Source organism: Amborella trichopoda, chromosome 2 (assembly GCF_054954075.1).
Source record: "Amborella trichopoda isolate Santa Cruz 75 chromosome 2, AtrichopodaSantaCruz75HAP2 v2.0, whole genome shotgun sequence".
NCBI classification, from domain to species: domain Eukaryota; kingdom Viridiplantae; phylum Streptophyta; class Magnoliopsida; order Amborellales; family Amborellaceae; genus Amborella; species Amborella trichopoda.
Window position 1 is genome coordinate 6,467,773 of NC_142337.1, and position 17,051 is coordinate 6,484,823.

General features: G+C 33.9%; 1 protein-coding gene across 1 annotated transcript; it reads right to left on the bottom strand.

Moving 5' to 3' along the window:
- Positions 1 to 882: 882 nt before the first annotated feature.
- Positions 883 to 6,017, bottom strand: WIN1 (HOPW1-1-interacting 1). Its single transcript, XM_006853350.4, has 3 exons — positions 5,377 to 6,017; positions 2,241 to 2,675; positions 883 to 1,724 (listed from the first exon to the last, which is right to left on the bottom strand). Exons 1-3 carry the CDS (start codon positions 5,992 to 5,994, stop codon positions 1,188 to 1,190), a joined length of 1,590 nt encoding a protein of 529 aa, XP_006853412.1. The 5' UTR covers positions 5,995 to 6,017; the 3' UTR covers positions 883 to 1,187.
- Positions 6,018 to 17,051: the final 11,034 nt, after the last annotated feature.

Below are 17,051 nucleotides of genomic sequence, written 5' to 3' on the forward strand. Positions count from 1 at the left end.
GGATTAGGGTTTTCCGCCAATTCGAGATTTTAGTGGCCATTTTTTCATCAATTTAATCTACTCTTTATTATAGTCCATGTATGATTATATACTTTATCCATAATAATTCTATGATTTTTCTTTGGTGTGATGTAAATTTAATGGTTAACATAAGTTTATATAGGGAAATAACATTTCAATATTCACAAATTGATGAAATAAATTAAAGTTAATAATGTAGTACCATCATTTCTTATTGGATTCTTAAAAGACAACATTTATAATGAATTTTAATATATTTTTTTAGATTTTTTTTAAAGCTTAATTCAATTGATTCTCGATCCGGATCACCAATTCACCGATCCGAATGAGTTTTTAAAACGCCCGATCCGAAGCACCGATCCATTTTTTAAACCATTGATTTCAACCGTAGCTAAAACAAAAATGAATACACATTCCATCACAATTTCTTCGAATACACGTTCCACCTAAATTTCGAAGAAAGGCGGATCAGTTTACCCTACCAATACCCAAGCCCGATCTGATGTACCATAAATGATTAGCCTTTTCTTTTGACCCCTACGGATTGGATTTTAACAAACAAAACTAACTCCAGTGATGAATAGAAAAGAAATCTTTATTGGTTGTACCTCATATATTTTTTATAAAAAAAATGAACATATAAAAAAAAAAAGAAAGTGTAAATCGAGTAGGTTTATAAAAATCTTGAAAATTAAAGGTCTAAAAATGTGTTACAAGATGCACTATTTTCAAAACTTAAAATCTATTTTTTATCATGTCGATGCATCTTGATGTCACGATGATCAATTTGAGGATACTTGGGCATCAAAACAGTGAACTTTATGAGGTGGGCTCTAATTTGATTGTTTAGAGCCTCGGTTCTATATAAACTTTTTCTTTCCTTAACGAATAAATGACAAATATTACACCCGACTTCAGGTCAAAACATAACAATTACCATTCAACATGTTCATTACATCACCTTCATTCCCTACACCAACATTCTCCTTCAATTCTACAAAAGCGAAATCAATTATATTACTGAATCACTCATATAATCCGTTAGAGCACTTTTAACTGTTACTAGTCCTACAACAATTCAACTGAACCAGACCTTCGGCTGATACACAGCAATCATATTCTCCTTTAACGCAAGAAGCACCATGAGAATGTTAAGCCTATCTAGTTCAATGAGTCTCACCATCTAAAGCAGGAAAGCATTTGCATAAAATCTCCACTCCCTGTTCGAGCTCGCGCTCCGATATAACAAGCGGAGGCGCAAGCCTGACGATATTCCCTTTACCTGCTGTTAAAACAAGAAGGCCTTCATCCCTACACTTATCGACCAAAGGCTGAGCCTTAACATCAAGTTCCACCCCAATAAGAAGACCAGCAAACCTAATCTCCTTCAAATGAGGGTTGGACCCTAGCTTCTTCCTTAGAAGCCCCTCTGTGTAGAGGCCCTTTTTGGCCACGCTGTCTAAAAAGCCAGGGCTTTGGATCTTGTCAAGCACAGTGAGAGCAGAGTGACACACTAGAGGGCCACCGGCAAAGGTGCTCCCGTGATCAGCTGGGTTCATGACTGATGCGACTTGTTCAGTCACTAGGGTTGCACCAATAGGTAAGCCACCAGCTAGAGGCTTGGCCAGCGTCATCATGTCAGGCTTTACACCATAAGCCTCATGGGCCCATAGGCGGCCTGTGCGCCCGAGCCCGCATTGGACCTGTGAATTTACATAATCACTGTAAGAAACCTATGCCAATGAGTGTTATTTCTGTCCAAACAATGGTGGATGGTGACAGATAAGAGAATGGGAACCCATTGGAACAGGATATGGCCACTTGCTCTTTATCACTTACTGTCCATTTGATTGGACAATGACGACTCTTGTTACCGTAGATTTTCTATGGTCACAAGGATCATGCGATACTTCAATTTTGAGACCACCTAACGCGGAGTATGCTATAATCCCCATGACCAAGGAAAATCCATGTTCAGGAGAGTCATCACATTCTTAGCAATTGGATGGTGGGAGATAGGAATAAAGCACCCCATACATGTAGTAATGGGCCCAGCCACTCCATTCATTAGACAAGATGATCCTCATAACCATCAATTTTCCATGGTTATGAGCCCATTATCCAAATCATACACACTAATATCTCTAAGAACAATGAACTTGCTGAAATCTTAGTAAAAGAGTAACACTCAAACAATATAAAATAAAAGAATTTCTCACCTCATCAAAGACAAGAAGTGCCCCAGCATCATTGCAAGCACTTCGTAGTGCCTCTAAAAACTCCGTCGCAGCGCTGTAAATTCCACCTTCACCCTGCACAGGTTCCACAAAGACTGCAGCTATTTTTCCAGAACGGATTGCCTTTACAGACGCTTCTATATCTCCATATTCTAAGAATGTTACTCCCGGCATTACAGGTTCATAAGGTGACCTATAGTGCTCCTTGCTTGTCAGAGCAAGAGATCCCATTGTCCTTCCATGGAAGGAGTTTGTATATGAAATGAATTCTGTAGGTGGGTTTTTGTCATTTGGCCGAATATCTCGCTGAAACTTTCTCGCGAATTTAATAGCAGCTTCATTTGCCTCAGTACCAGAGTTCGAGAAAAAGATGCGATCAGCAAAGCAAGAATCCACGAGGCGTTTTCCAAGCATTACCTGCACTCCAAAAATCATTTCTGGTTAATCATAGATAGTCACAGATAGAAGCCGATTGGGATGGACGATTCATCCCTCTATAAGTTGACGGAGTACTTTATCTATACCTAAGCCATCCATTGCGAAACTCTAGATTTTGGTCATTCATTTGGTGATGTGTGGGCATGCTTGCTTTTGATTAACAAAACAAAGAGAGAAATCAATGGTCATTATGTCTCTGCATCAAACAGAAACCATACAAAACAACAAACACATTCGCACAAAGAGTGCCATGGAGTCAGCAGTACATGGTACTACACATTAGAGGGAAAATGGTGATCAGGGCATTCCTATGTCATTTGATTCTCAATGTTAAGGAAAAAGAAATAGGACAGACAAATTGCAAGTATGCAGATAAATACCAATAGCAAACACATGTGAATGTCATCCTTATGAGAAAGGGATATCCAGGCAAAAATACCAGATTCATATCCTTATAATCAGTTTTATAGAGGACTAATTTTCAATACCTCAATGAATATTTGAATGTTGGAGGAGTCAGTTCAAACCTTAGAGACGAGCTAAGGCAATGCTAGCAGCAGCAAATAAATAACAAAAATATATGTAAAACAAATATGCACATCAAGACAAGGAGTGATAACAATAGTTGGATCAAGCACTCATCTGCTCAATGAGATATTCCAATTATTCACAAAAGCGGGGATGAAAACACAGGATGAGAGCTCGTTCATTAAATGATGTAAGAGACTGCATAGTCATGCTGGCTTAATGCATAGACTAAATTTTCCATCAAAATCATGACACTAGTTACTGTATGACCCTTGGCCACGAAAGAAGGCTCTTTTTCTTTTCTTTTTTTTCTTTTTTTTTTTTTGGAAAAGGTTAACTGTAACCAGGAAAGAAGCTTTATGACAATCAACTTTCTCATTGGATAAGTATTTGATCCTATACAACCACAGGCTACCAAAAAACATTCATACCAGTATGAGGAGGAACAAAGCATAGTTACATGGCGCAAGAGTGGAAGAACGACCAGAAACAGAGTGCCGAAAACTTCAGTGTTTAAAAGGATTAGGGGAGAAGCAGGTAGGAAAAAAAATGTTCATGGTTCTTGCAACAAAAGAACATAGTTAAAAAGACAAAAAAGAATCAATAGAGTGAATAGCTGGCTCAGTAGATGCATGAAGTGCTAGGGGACAAAAGACTGATGACACACGGATTACGCCAGAGAATGACAAGACATAACTGGACAATGAGAACATTGAATGGGCTCCTTCCTTCGAGTAATTTAACATGGGAAACTACAATACTCAAAGGATTTGCTGAAGCAGGGGTGATGGCTCAACCTGAAAGACACCCTGACAAACATGTTTATAAACTGGTGTTGGCTTCCCTTCAGGAGTCAGGAATATACAAGATTAGGTAAGACTAGAAGGCAAGTATCAAGCTTCCATTATTGAGGTGGCCTCCAAGAGATGTAAGGAAATGGGACGATTGAAGTTCAAATGCCATGAAACACAAGATGATTTTTGATAATGAGTCCAATACCTAAGAGATGCACTAAACTGTCTATGGAGCAAATTTATTGTCTTAAACCATAATAAGGACTTAAATCATAATAAGGACAGGGTAGCGCACACACACAAAAGTAGGAAACGGAAAAAAAAGATAAGAGTCCACAAGTATAATGAGGAGATTATTGTGGCATTCAGAAAAAAAGGGAAATCACAGTGTAGTGTGGGTGTGGAAAGTGAATTACTCAAATAGACTACTGCAAAAAATGTAACCGATAAGCATGGGGATGCCTTAAAGCAAAATATAAGTCCAATCAAGCTCGATGATATATCAACATTTGCATTCAGAACCCTGATTTTTATTTAGTTCTAAAAATGACATCTTTTGTGTAGTTCATTGTATAAATTTTGTTCTGCCTTTTACCCTTTTTTTGTATCGCTGTTGCTCAATTCCAACCATTTACATCCATATACAATTTTCATAGAAAGTCAACTTTGTAAGAAAAAAAAGAAAGTTTCTCAAACCACACCTAAAATATCACTATAGCACTATAATATTTAACTGCGTTTCCACCATGGCTTGAAACTTCATAATACAAAATAGTTAAAAAAAAAGCAACACTAGATCTACTCCGTACTTATAAACAATAAAAGCTAATGCAATAATCATCTTTTTGTGCACTGCTAGTGTGGGCCCCATTTATTATTTGATTCTTAAGCAGCGTAAATTATCAACAAATTACACGCAAATGCATAAATACAACTAATGCCACAAATGTAAGAAATGCAACAACAAAGAAATGAGGTTAATACCAGAAATAAAACTTCTCATTATGAGCAAGAAAACAAGTAATCAATAAACATATGAATACACAGATAAAAGCACGCAAATCATGAAGGTTATCACTGAATGCAAACACATTCCAAATAATTCAATTATAAGAATACAATTGAGAAAGCTCAACTTTGTCAAAACTTTCAAGTAAGAAAAAAATGGAAATTTAAAAAATTGTTAACAAATAAATTAATAAACATATGAATACACATATAAAATCATGCTAATCATGAAGCTTATCACTGAATACAAACACATTCCAAATAATTCAATTATAATAATACAATTCAGAAATCTCAACTTCGTCAAAACTTTCAAGTAAGAAAAAACTGAAAATTTTAAAAATTGTTACCTGTGGAATAGAATAGTAGACATTGCTAACATGGGTAAGGGTATTAGCTTGTTCAGTAATTGCTTTCACCCAATCTGGATCTGAGTGCCCAATAGAATTAACAGCTATCCCACCCGCCATGTCCAAATACTCTTTCCCTTCTGTATCATACAATCTACATCCCTTCCCAGAAACAAAAACAACTGGAGGCCTCTCATAAGTCCTCACTAAATACTTATTCTCAATTTCTATGATTTCTCTGCCCTTTCCAAACCCTAATTCCAAATCTGAGGAATCAAAAGAAGCCTTTTCCTGGAGCTCAGATAGAGCAGAGGTCTTAGAGGGGGTTGCAGGGACAAAAGTTCTTCTAGGGTTTGTTGTCTCTGGAGCCAAAAAATTAGGGTTTGAGGCTCCATCTATAGAGAAAGGATTATTGGTGACGGCATTTAGCGGGAACAATGACTTTTTAGAGTTTGAGCTTGCACTTCTGTGGAGAAAATCGTTAAAGATTGCATTTAGTGGTTGGAATGAGTTCCTCTGGGTTGTTCTTGCCAGTTGTGGAGAGAGAAAATTAGGGTTCGAAGATTGTAGAGTTGCAGAGAGAGATTTGTTGCAGAGTGCTGCATGAAGAGAAGTCATTCTCCAGAGCTCCAATTGGCAGCGCTAGCCAATGACAGTGCGGTATGATATTTATAGTAGAAAACGGGACGAAAGTTCCCCGCATTGTTTCCGAATATAACATTAGTAATCTTCACAATTTTGCCGGTGAAAAGAATTGTATTAAGGGTGCAGTTGGCACATGGATGCGTCCGTAAGGTGCACTTTCAAATTTTATTATATTATGATATATAATTTTGGTGTAAAATGTTTTTAGGATTATTTTAAAATCTATTTTTATATTTAATTATAAAAATTTAAATTAAAAAAATAATTAAAATCAAGTAGATCTATAAATATATGAAAATCTTGAAAATAGACGGGTATAGATAATAAGTTATAAAATACACTATTATTTAGACTTAAAATCTTTTTATTTTCATGCTCATATATCTCGATGTCGAAATGATCAATCAAAGGGTTTTTTAACATTAAAACTACTTTTTTGGATGGATTTTTGAAGTGCATCCGTAGTTATACATTATAAGGTTGCATCCTTATATAAATTTTTTTCAAATAAAAAATACCTTAATACTCTTCCATCAAAATTTGAAATTCCTATAATTACCTTTATGTTACCCACTTCTTCCTCCTTAAAACTCTTCAATCAAAATTCAAAAATTCAATAAATCATCTCACTTACCTCTTCAAACTCTCCATCAAAATTCAAAAGTCCTATAACTATCTTTATTTCATGCATCTCTTGCAAAATGTGTCTTAAAACCTTCCCATCAAAATTCAAATTTCCCAATAACTTTCTTAAAACACACCTTTTCATCAAAATTTAAATATCCTATAACTATCGCAACCAAAAAACCTGTAAGTATTGTTTTTTCGCCTTCATTTTCTCTTTCCTCTTTCACTCTACTATCACTTATTCTCTCTTCTATCATTCTCTTTCTCTATCACAATCTCTAGCTAAAAATCATGGTCATTCTTCCTTACACACTCTTACTCTTGACTCATTCTCTTTTTACTGTCCTTCTCTTTCTTATAATACAATCTCTGACTGAAAATCATACTCACTCTTTCTCACGCACTCTTTGAATGAAAGCCTAAATGAATGGATTGATGTGTTATTTGATCGTTTTTATGAATACAGATGTCTTTCTAAATCATCTCTTTCCTCGTGTTTCTCTATTTTTTTCCCATCTTTTTGTCTCTTACTTGTCCTAAAATCTCTCCTATATATTTTGCTTTGTATTTTTCTCATCTATCCTAAAATCTCTTATACAACCTATTTCTCTCTCCCCTTAACCCCCTCTCTCCATCATAGTTAGCAAGTCCCCAATTTAAGCGCGACTTTTTCAAAAAAAACTGCGCTTTTTTGAAAACGATTTAATCTACGTCTTTTTCAATAGATCCGTAAAAATAATAGATCTTTTTCAAGAAGAAGTTTAAAACACGACTTTTTAAAAATTTGAAAAAAATCGTTTCAAAAAATCATTCCTATTAATATACTATGATTTTTTTTTGGAAAGCTCAATATCTTTTTCTTGTTTTATGAAATTTCTATTTCTATTTTTATTTCTATTCTCCGAAAACTTTCTCTGGTGTTTTGCTATGGATATGGTGCGTGTTTTTTCGGATGGTTATGGGTAGACCATAGTTAGCAAGTATGGGGTTGACAATTTCTTTCTCGTAAGATAAAAATTGAATTCACCTACCCAATACTTATCTTAATGAATAGAATAGATAATCATCTTATGATTTAGAGATATATCACCTTGAATATTTATATTTATAGGGAGGTCATTTTTATACTTAGTGATATATATAGAGTGAAAGCATTACTCCTCACTACTATTAATTTTTTCTATATTGAGTGATTTATATATTTAGAGTTTTAAAATTTCTAATATTTTAAATATATACAAATTTTTTACTCCGATTTTTTGAGCCTAGTACAATATAAATGAAGTATTTTTGCTGAGCCATATTTTTTATCCAATTTTTTTATTCGACTTTTTAAAATAAAAACGATTAGTTTCCGATTTCATGGTGAGCCGATTTATTGATAATCCCTTACTTGCTAACTATGCTCTCCATACCCCCATCCTCTCTCCCTCCACATACCCCTTTCCCTCTCATGCCCTCTCTCTACCCCTTCCCTCACATGCCTTCTCTCTCCATAATATATCTATATATATATATATATATATATATATATATATATATATATATATATATATATATATATATATATATATATATATATATCTTAATTTTTGGGGCCTTTGTGGTTTTTAAATTTTGAGGTCTTTGTGGTTTTTTTTAGGTCTTTTTGGGAATTGCCTTATGCGTATTGGTCAATTTTATAGTTATATTTCATACTTTATTTGTCATGAAAAAAAAGATTGATATAAATCCATGGTAGGTCATCATGAAAATAAATATTTGACTTAGGCTTTATTGGTTAATTTTTAAATTTATAGGGAATTGATTTATGCTTTATTGTTTAATTTTTAAAATTTATATTTGAAAACCTAGAGTCCTCATAAAAATATATCTTTTCATAAAAATATATCTTTCTCCAAAAATTTCTCAATAACTTTTTTTTCCTATTTTAATCCCTTCCCTCTGATCCCCCCTCTCTACCTTCCCTCACACACACTCTCTCCATAATATCTCTCTCTATTTTAAAGTTTATATTTCATATTTTATTAGTTCATTTTTTTAAAATTTATATTTTATGTTCATTTTTAAAATTTATTTTTTTGTAGTATTAAGCCTAAAAAACATGTGGTTTACAAAAATCTTTAGTAGGCCATCATGAAAACAAAGATCGAAATAAATCCTTATATCGGTTATCTGTCTTTATTTGTCTATTTATTTATTATTTCTATCATGTGCGTCCCTGTAAGATCTATGCATGTTCCAAATTTTGTTTCAAAATTATTTGTAGAATAAAACTAAAAAACTTTGAGCCGTCTAATAAAGGTATTACCGTTAAAAGCTAGTATGTGACATTGTGACACAAGCCATCTCAACCATCTATTCTGATTTGACAACTGAGATCAGAGGTCACATATACTATACATATGAGTGAGGTCACATATTGCCCATCATATAATATACAATTAAGGGGCAGCTCTAAATTTTGCCAGAAGATGTAGCTCAATGTTGGAAATACAGGGGAAGTATAAAAACCTTTCCCAAAGTAGATCAAGGAAATGGCTTAGATACTTTGTTTGTCATTTATATTTTACAATGTTTATGTGTCAAATTAGAGAAATATGAGGTACTTTAATCTGATGAACTCAGTTGCTCTTATTAACATTTAGAGTTTAAGTTAGTTTGGCAGTAACTAGAGAAACCTAGAATAAGTTGGGCAATATTCTAGGTGTGAATGTCGCGTATAAAGGGTTGATAATTGTAGTTAGAAATCTCAATAATTGCTAAGAACAAATTCGATTCTTTATAAAAGCTCATGATCTCTCCAATATAACCATTGGAGATGTGTGCTTTTCCCAACTCTTAGCATCAAATCACATAGAATAAAATAGACTTTTATTTTGACAATGATTAAAAAGGACACAATAATTTGGCTTCTATATTCAAACATGGAATAAGAACAAGACAAAAGAGATTACACTTGTAAACACTCATTCGTGGAACCATAGTTTTCAACATTGGACAACACCGACTGGTCCAACTGGTTGGGTTAAAGATCAAGGTTTTGACTGATCTAGCCCACTTTAAATATTATGTTTAGTTGAAAAGTGATGAAAATTAATGTACTATTTTTGGCTTGTCAGTTTTAAGCCGTCGAACTGGCCAAAAAATATTAGTTGAGTTTTTTATTATACATTCCATATTTTTCAAGTATTGCAACTATTTTTATATTTTAAAAAAAGTTCAATCTAATCCGTTAGACTTGCAATCAAATCGGTTTTGATTGGATGAAACCCTTCACCAGTTCAATGATTGATCTAGTTCGGACGATACTGTTGAAATCGCTAGGATTCCTTGGTCTTTTTTGGGCCAATTTGAAGTTTCAAGTTCAGTCTCGATTTTCTTGCGCCAATAGAGACCATCAAGTTCCAATTCTTAAATCATGGCAGACACTCCATGAATCTAACAACTAAATTCAAATAAACGCAAGAGCAAAACATGAAGACCTTTTTTTTTAACAATCTATCAATATACACCTAATTTATCAATTATCTAACATTCAGCTCATGATCATGTGTATTTTGAGAAGATTTTTAAATTAAACAAAAAACGTAATAAGTTGTTAAATAATTCATACCACAAGTGCATTTTGATCAATTTATTATAGATTCAATTTACACGAATAAAATATAATCCCTATATGTTTACTATTTGTATTCTTCTATTTCTTCCTTCTTCCTCTATTTTTACTATACTTATTATGGAGATTTACTCCTTTATTTAATGGAAATTAACAATAAACGTTAAAAAAAAAAAGATAAAAAAAAAGATAAAAAGAAGTAGTAGGATCCATCTCTTTGGTTACATAAAAGCAAGTTCCTAATAACATCATGTGTGGTCTTTGCATCCCCCAAGGCACAAAACATTCATATCAAAGATAGATGCAAATGGGTGGTCCCTCTAAAAACATTTAAAACCATCGCTCTAAATAGTTTCTTCAAAATTATTATTTTCAGTTTTTAAAAATTACTATTTTTATATTAATGATCTTCATGTTAGAGGTTATATATTCCTAAAAAATTAGCTCCAAATTCATCTAAAAAATGGAATTTTTGGAATTTTAAGAGGGAACTCATTTTTACATATGAGTATATATTTATTTCATTTGGCAAGGAAACTCCGAACATATTTTATGCCATCATTGCAGCCGGAGCCTTCAAAACATGATCATCGATGGTTTATACTCCCTCGCTGGAATGGATTGTTCTCTTGGTACCGCAGGCAAAACAACTGCACAAGAAGATATATTTTTTGCGCCCTCCCAACGATCAATATCAAAAATGAAAAATGTATGGGTATTTATTTTATTTTAAATTTTAAAATTTTAAAAATTCTATTGAATTGAAATTAATATTCAAACTTCTCAATCATGTACTTAAATAAATATAGAAATGATTTAGAAAACTAAATTGATCAAAATAACTTCAAAATATTAAAATATTTTATTAAATTTATTTCTAACGTATATATCTTTGTTTTTTATATTTTTCCTAGGTGCTCGAGAAATGTAAATGCCTAAAATATCAATTCAATACAATTTGTAGAAAAAATTACGATGAAAAACTAAGTGAAGTCATGGCCATCAACTTTCTTTCGCTATTGCACCCCCCCCCCCCCCCCACAGTTGTCCAAAACGTCACGGATTGAGAGCAAAGGCTTATCCTAACCAAAATACATTAAAGTTATTATATTCGAAAAAATATTTTATAAATAAGAGTAATCATGTACCTTTTGAATGCTAATAGTAGGGGAGGCCTTCGGGTCGGGTGGACCCTGATCTGGCAGGTCGACCATATCGGGTTTGAGCATTGGTCCATTGTTTTGGACTTGGCAGACCAATTTTGAGAACCCGAGTCTGGCTTGGACGCTATCGGGTTGCATCGGATCCGGCTTGGACATCAATATTTCAATATTTTTGTAAAATTTTAGATTTAAAAATGCAAAAATTCTAAAAATTAATGTTATATAAAATTACAGATTAATTTTTCAGATTTTGAACATCCAAAATATATAAGCCATTTTTTGGATTCTCAAAATCCCAAATATTTTATCTCAAAAATTGCTAAATTTTTAGTAAGATAGAGATAAAGAGTTTTTCCAAGACAAGCCTATGTCATAACTACGGACTTTGAAAAACAAAAAATAAAGTTAATTTTTAGACTTTAAAAATCCAAAAAGGATAGTTGGGCACAAATAAAGAAAAACTGACGCATTAGGTATGTATATAAACTTTACAATTTAAAAGAGAATTTTATAATAAAGTGAAAGGAATATAAACGTAATTTACTCAAAGGCCGATTTATTTGAAGGAAAAAGTCTTTATAGAGCTGAGGCTCTAAACAATTAAATTTGAGCCTACCTAAAAAATTTCATTAGAAGATGTTGTTTTGATGCTTCAAGTATTTTTAAATTGATCATCTCGGCATCAAGATGCATAGAAATGAGGAAAAAAGTAGATTTCAAATTATGGAAATAGTGTATTTTGTGACGCTTTTTTGGACCGTCAATATTCAAGATTTTTAAGTTTTCATAGATCTATCGATCTACACTGTTTTTTAAGTTTTAAATTTTATAAATAAAAATAAAAATATATTTTAAAGGTATTAAAAAAATTTTCAGTATTGAAACCACATTTCTCAATACTATTTGAAGGTAGACTCTAATTTGATTGTTTAGAGTACAAACCGCACCTTATTTCAAAAGCAAACACGTGATCCTACTTTTTCAATCCCACATTTACATCAATACCCTTTACGGGTCAAACCCAACAATGTCTACACCCAACTCGAAATCTCTCAATCCAGGCGAAAATTATTTGGACCCTGACCTACCCTGCCTGGTTTGGTTTGGTTAGTTTAACCCTCCCCCAGATAGAACCACTCACTTTAGTATTGAACCTCTCAATCCGGGTGAAAATCATTTGGACCTTGACCTACCCTGCTTGGTTTGGTTAGTTTAACCCGTCCCCACTTAGAGCCCAGGCATTCCAGTATTGAACCAGTAGACCAATTGGCTCATCAGTGCAAGGCCAAGTTCGATTGTCGTTCCAACCCAGTGGTTCAATTAGACTGGACTGGCAACTTGTTCACTAGTCAGACTGCCAGTTCGGTATGATTCAACCAATATTGAAACCTTTTTACTTATTTAGACTTTGTCATTCAAATTCCAAAAGAAATTACTTGAACACACTCCAAGCCATCCAATTTGATATTTAATAGCTAAAAGTGATTGTGACCTTCCTGTAAAAATGGTAAAGGGCCAAATAGTATACAATTTCAAAAGGTAACTAGTTGAGTTAAAGAGATATATAAATTGACCTAGAAAAACAAAACATGGATCAATGTTTAAGAAGAAGATATTTTTTAAAGGAAAAAATTATATAAGGTGGTGACGATGTACTATATAAGTGAAACACCCTTCAAAAATCTACCGAAACATTCTTTCAATGTTATAAAACCTTCTATTTGATCATCTCGACCTTGAGACTTATGAATACGAAAAGAAAAAATAAATTCAATATACACTTTACAACACCTTATCCATATAGTCTTTTTTTTAGATTTTCTAGTGTTCATAGATTTAGATTTTTTTTTCGAGCTTTAAAATTCATAATTAAAAATGAATACAGATTTTCAACTTAATTTTATGATTTGTGTCACTTAAACTACATCTTCCAATAGGATTTAGAATTGAACCTTCCTCTGATTGGTTAAGCTTACTTTGACTCACGACGCCTTTTATTAAAATAAAACTTTCGTCTATACGCCCATGACATGTGTTCATGAATGATAGAGGAGTAAAAAAAAAGAATACCTTTCTTACTCCTATACCATTCATGAACACATGTCATGAATGGTAGAGACACCAAGGTGGTTGAAGTTAGCCTAGGGAAAATCTCGTTCTCCAAAATTTGTGAATTAATTCGCCCAACAAAGCATTGTGGGTGTATATGCGCACTCAACTCAACGCGTCCGATTTGCACGTAAAGTGTGGCGATTCGTGGTATGCACTTGTGACGGCAGGTGTACAATAAAAACATATTTTTTCATTGTTTTTGAAGAACATATCTCTTGGTACCATACAAGAACTAGCAATGGTCTTGTAACTACGAAGTAACAATTAGAGGGCATAAAAAAGGGTAATATAAAAATTAGATATCATTTTAAATACGTCTTCCTAGTAAATATTAAAATCATGAAGTTAGGGATCTGGATCAATTAAAACTAGTTAGACTATTGGTTAATCGACTTGGACCGGGTTTCTTTAAAAACAGGGTGCAGTTTGTATAGAGCTTGAGCTCTAAACAATCAAATTAGAGCTTACCTTCAAATAGCGTCGAGAAATATGGTTTCACTATTGGAAATGTCTGTGATAGCCTTAAAATATATTTACATATTTATTTATAAAGTTTAGAGCTTAAAAAATAGTGTAGATCGACAGATCTATGAAAACTTGAATATCTTGAAAATTGACGGTCCCAAAATGAGTTATAAAATACATTAATTTTAGAACTTGAAATCCATTTTTTTCTCATGTCCATGCATCTTGATGTTGAGATGATCAATTTTAAAATATTTGGGCACCAAAATAACCTCTTCTAGTGAAATTTCTGAAATAGGCTCAAATTTGATTGTTTAGAGCCTCAGCTCTATATAAACTTTTCCCTTAAAAGAAAATAAGTTTAAGCTGAAACAAAACAATTAGCACAGAGAATGATCTTGCTATTAATAAAAACAACATCATACCTCCCACAATTTAAGTACATAATTAGTGGAAAAAACAAAAATGCATGTGAATACCAAAAGAGAAAGTGAGCCATTAACTCTCTCTCAGTACCTTCTTTTCCTCTCCTCTCTTGCACCCTCTCACATGTCCACTCTTTCTCAATACCAGATTCTATGACTCCCCTTTAGGGGTGGCAATGGGATGGGTAGCCCAGTCCGGCCTGACCTTTGAAAATCAGAGCCCTCACTACAAGCCTAGGGTCCGACCCAGTTTGGCCTAGCCCCTCTTTTAACTTATTCTTTCTCTTTTTATTTTTGTAATTATAAGTGGCATGGGGAGGCTCTAAGTGGCTCGGGAAGGCTCGACCTGATTGGGCTAGGGCCCTAGCCAAGGCCTCTTTGGCTCTATCAGGGCCGGCCGTGCTAGGGCTAGGGATGAGAATTTACAAGACCCTATCAAATCTCGGTATGGATCAATCCGGATAAAAAATTTGGATAAAAAATGTAAGTCATATTGGTTCTGGGTACAAGTTGATCTGATCTGGATCCGACCTACATTTTAAAATACTATACATTATTTTATGTAGGACCTGGTTTCTATGCAGTCAAGCCCACATGTGTAGAAATGCGGGCCTATTAATAAATATACTTTTGAGATGGATTTTTTGACTTAATCTTTAAGGACACGTAATTTCTAACATGGAGATCATGAAGATGAAAAAAGTAGTAAATTTTAAAACTAGAAATATAAATTTAAAAAACTAAAAATAATTCTAATAAAAAAACATTTGGACCGTTAGTCTCCATTGGTTTTAGATGGAACACCAACTTACATATATCCGGATCCAGAACCAGCTATATGTAGGGAGTAGAGACTAGGGCCATTACTAGCCCGATGCCAGCTCTACTCTCCTTCATGCTCCCCCTCTCCCCTTCTCCCTCTCTCTGTGTCTATCATTAATCTCACCCAATAGTTCATCTATCATGGAACATCTAAAAAAATTATACCTCTGGTTTTCATAAAAAAGACAAAAAAACAAAATAAATTTCATAAACAGAGAAAAAAACACCAAAAGTTTCTCTCATTCTCTCACCTGCTCTCTTCGAAGCCTGGCATTTTCTTCTTTGAGCAGTTCTACTTCCGCTTCCAACTCAACCGTGTTTGCCTACCATCAACCATTTCATTTCAAGATAATAAATATATATTAAACATCTATTTTCCCAACATAAAATTTTCAAAATTTCAAAGTTGAATCCTAAGTTTTCAATGAAGTTAATACGAGAGCATCCATATTTACGTGCCACTGCATCCACCATAGTTACCCAAAATCAAGGTTTTAAATAATAGAGAATCGAACAAGAACCGGCTGGCTCAGATTGGGAATCGTGGTGGCTGATCCTGTTCTCCCTAAATATCGCGAACTGGCCGGTTCTCCCTTGGAAACTTGCCGGTTTACATTAAAACCGGCAGTTTGAGAACAAGTCCCACGATATTTTTTAATAATTTTTTCAATTTTTTTTGTTCCCTTATTTTTTTTTAAAAAAATTATTCTCTGGTTCACTAGGCCAAATCGCTGCTCCCAATTGCTAATCCACTGATCCAGACCAGTGTTTTGGAGGGGATATCCAGATAAACTTTGATTTTAAGCCTTGCCAAAAATAATTTGGAAAAGATTTCAATGTGCTTTTAAGAAAATTAGTATGAATGAAACAAGCAAGCAAAACGGCCTGGATATTATTTCACAATCTAATCTTATGAAAGAAAGTGCCAAACAATAAATTCATTAACACCATTAATTTTATTGAACTCGTAAATCGCCCAAAAAATATTATTTTAAATAAAAAGTTGACATGAACTATACAGGCCCTTGACATCATCCCAAAATTAAATTGAGAAAATCCAATTTTTAAACAAAACACAAAATGCAACATTTTGAAATGCACACCAATTATTGGATAGAAGTAAAAAATACCCATTTGAAGATTAAGGAACTCAAAATCCATCTCTTTGGAAATGGTGATATGAGGTATCAAAATTTTATAAATAAATATTTTTATAAATATGGGATGTGTGCCATCAAATTCAGTATATACTAGGGTTGGCAATAGCCTAAAAGCCCGGCCTTGCCTTCCCAAAAAAAAAAAACTAAGGCCTAGGTCACAAAAGTAGCCCAAGAACTAAGACATGCAGGAACTAGGTTAGGTGCACACTGGGCTAACCCTCTTCCCCTTATTTTTTTTCTTTTTTTCACTAGATCTCTTAGGGCCTTGGCCTCTCTCTTTTTTTCTCTCTAGATCTATTAGGCTTCCCATGGCCAGTCCATCTAGATAGGGCCATGTTTAGGGCCTTTTCGACCAAGAACTAAGGCATGCAGGAGCTGGGCCAGGTGCACACTGGGCCAACCCCCTTCCCCTTATTTTTTAAATTTTTCCACTAGATTGGTTAGGGCCTTTCTTCTTTTTTTTCTCTAGATCTATTAGGCTTCCCATGGCCAGTCCATCTGGATAGGGCCATGTTTAGGGCCTTTTCAACCTAGTTTGGGCGGGAATCAGACCAGCTGATACTAGGACTATAGCCCCTACCCAGGTAGGCCCATTGTCAGGTTAGAGGTGGCAACAGGTCGCCTAGACCCGGACCTA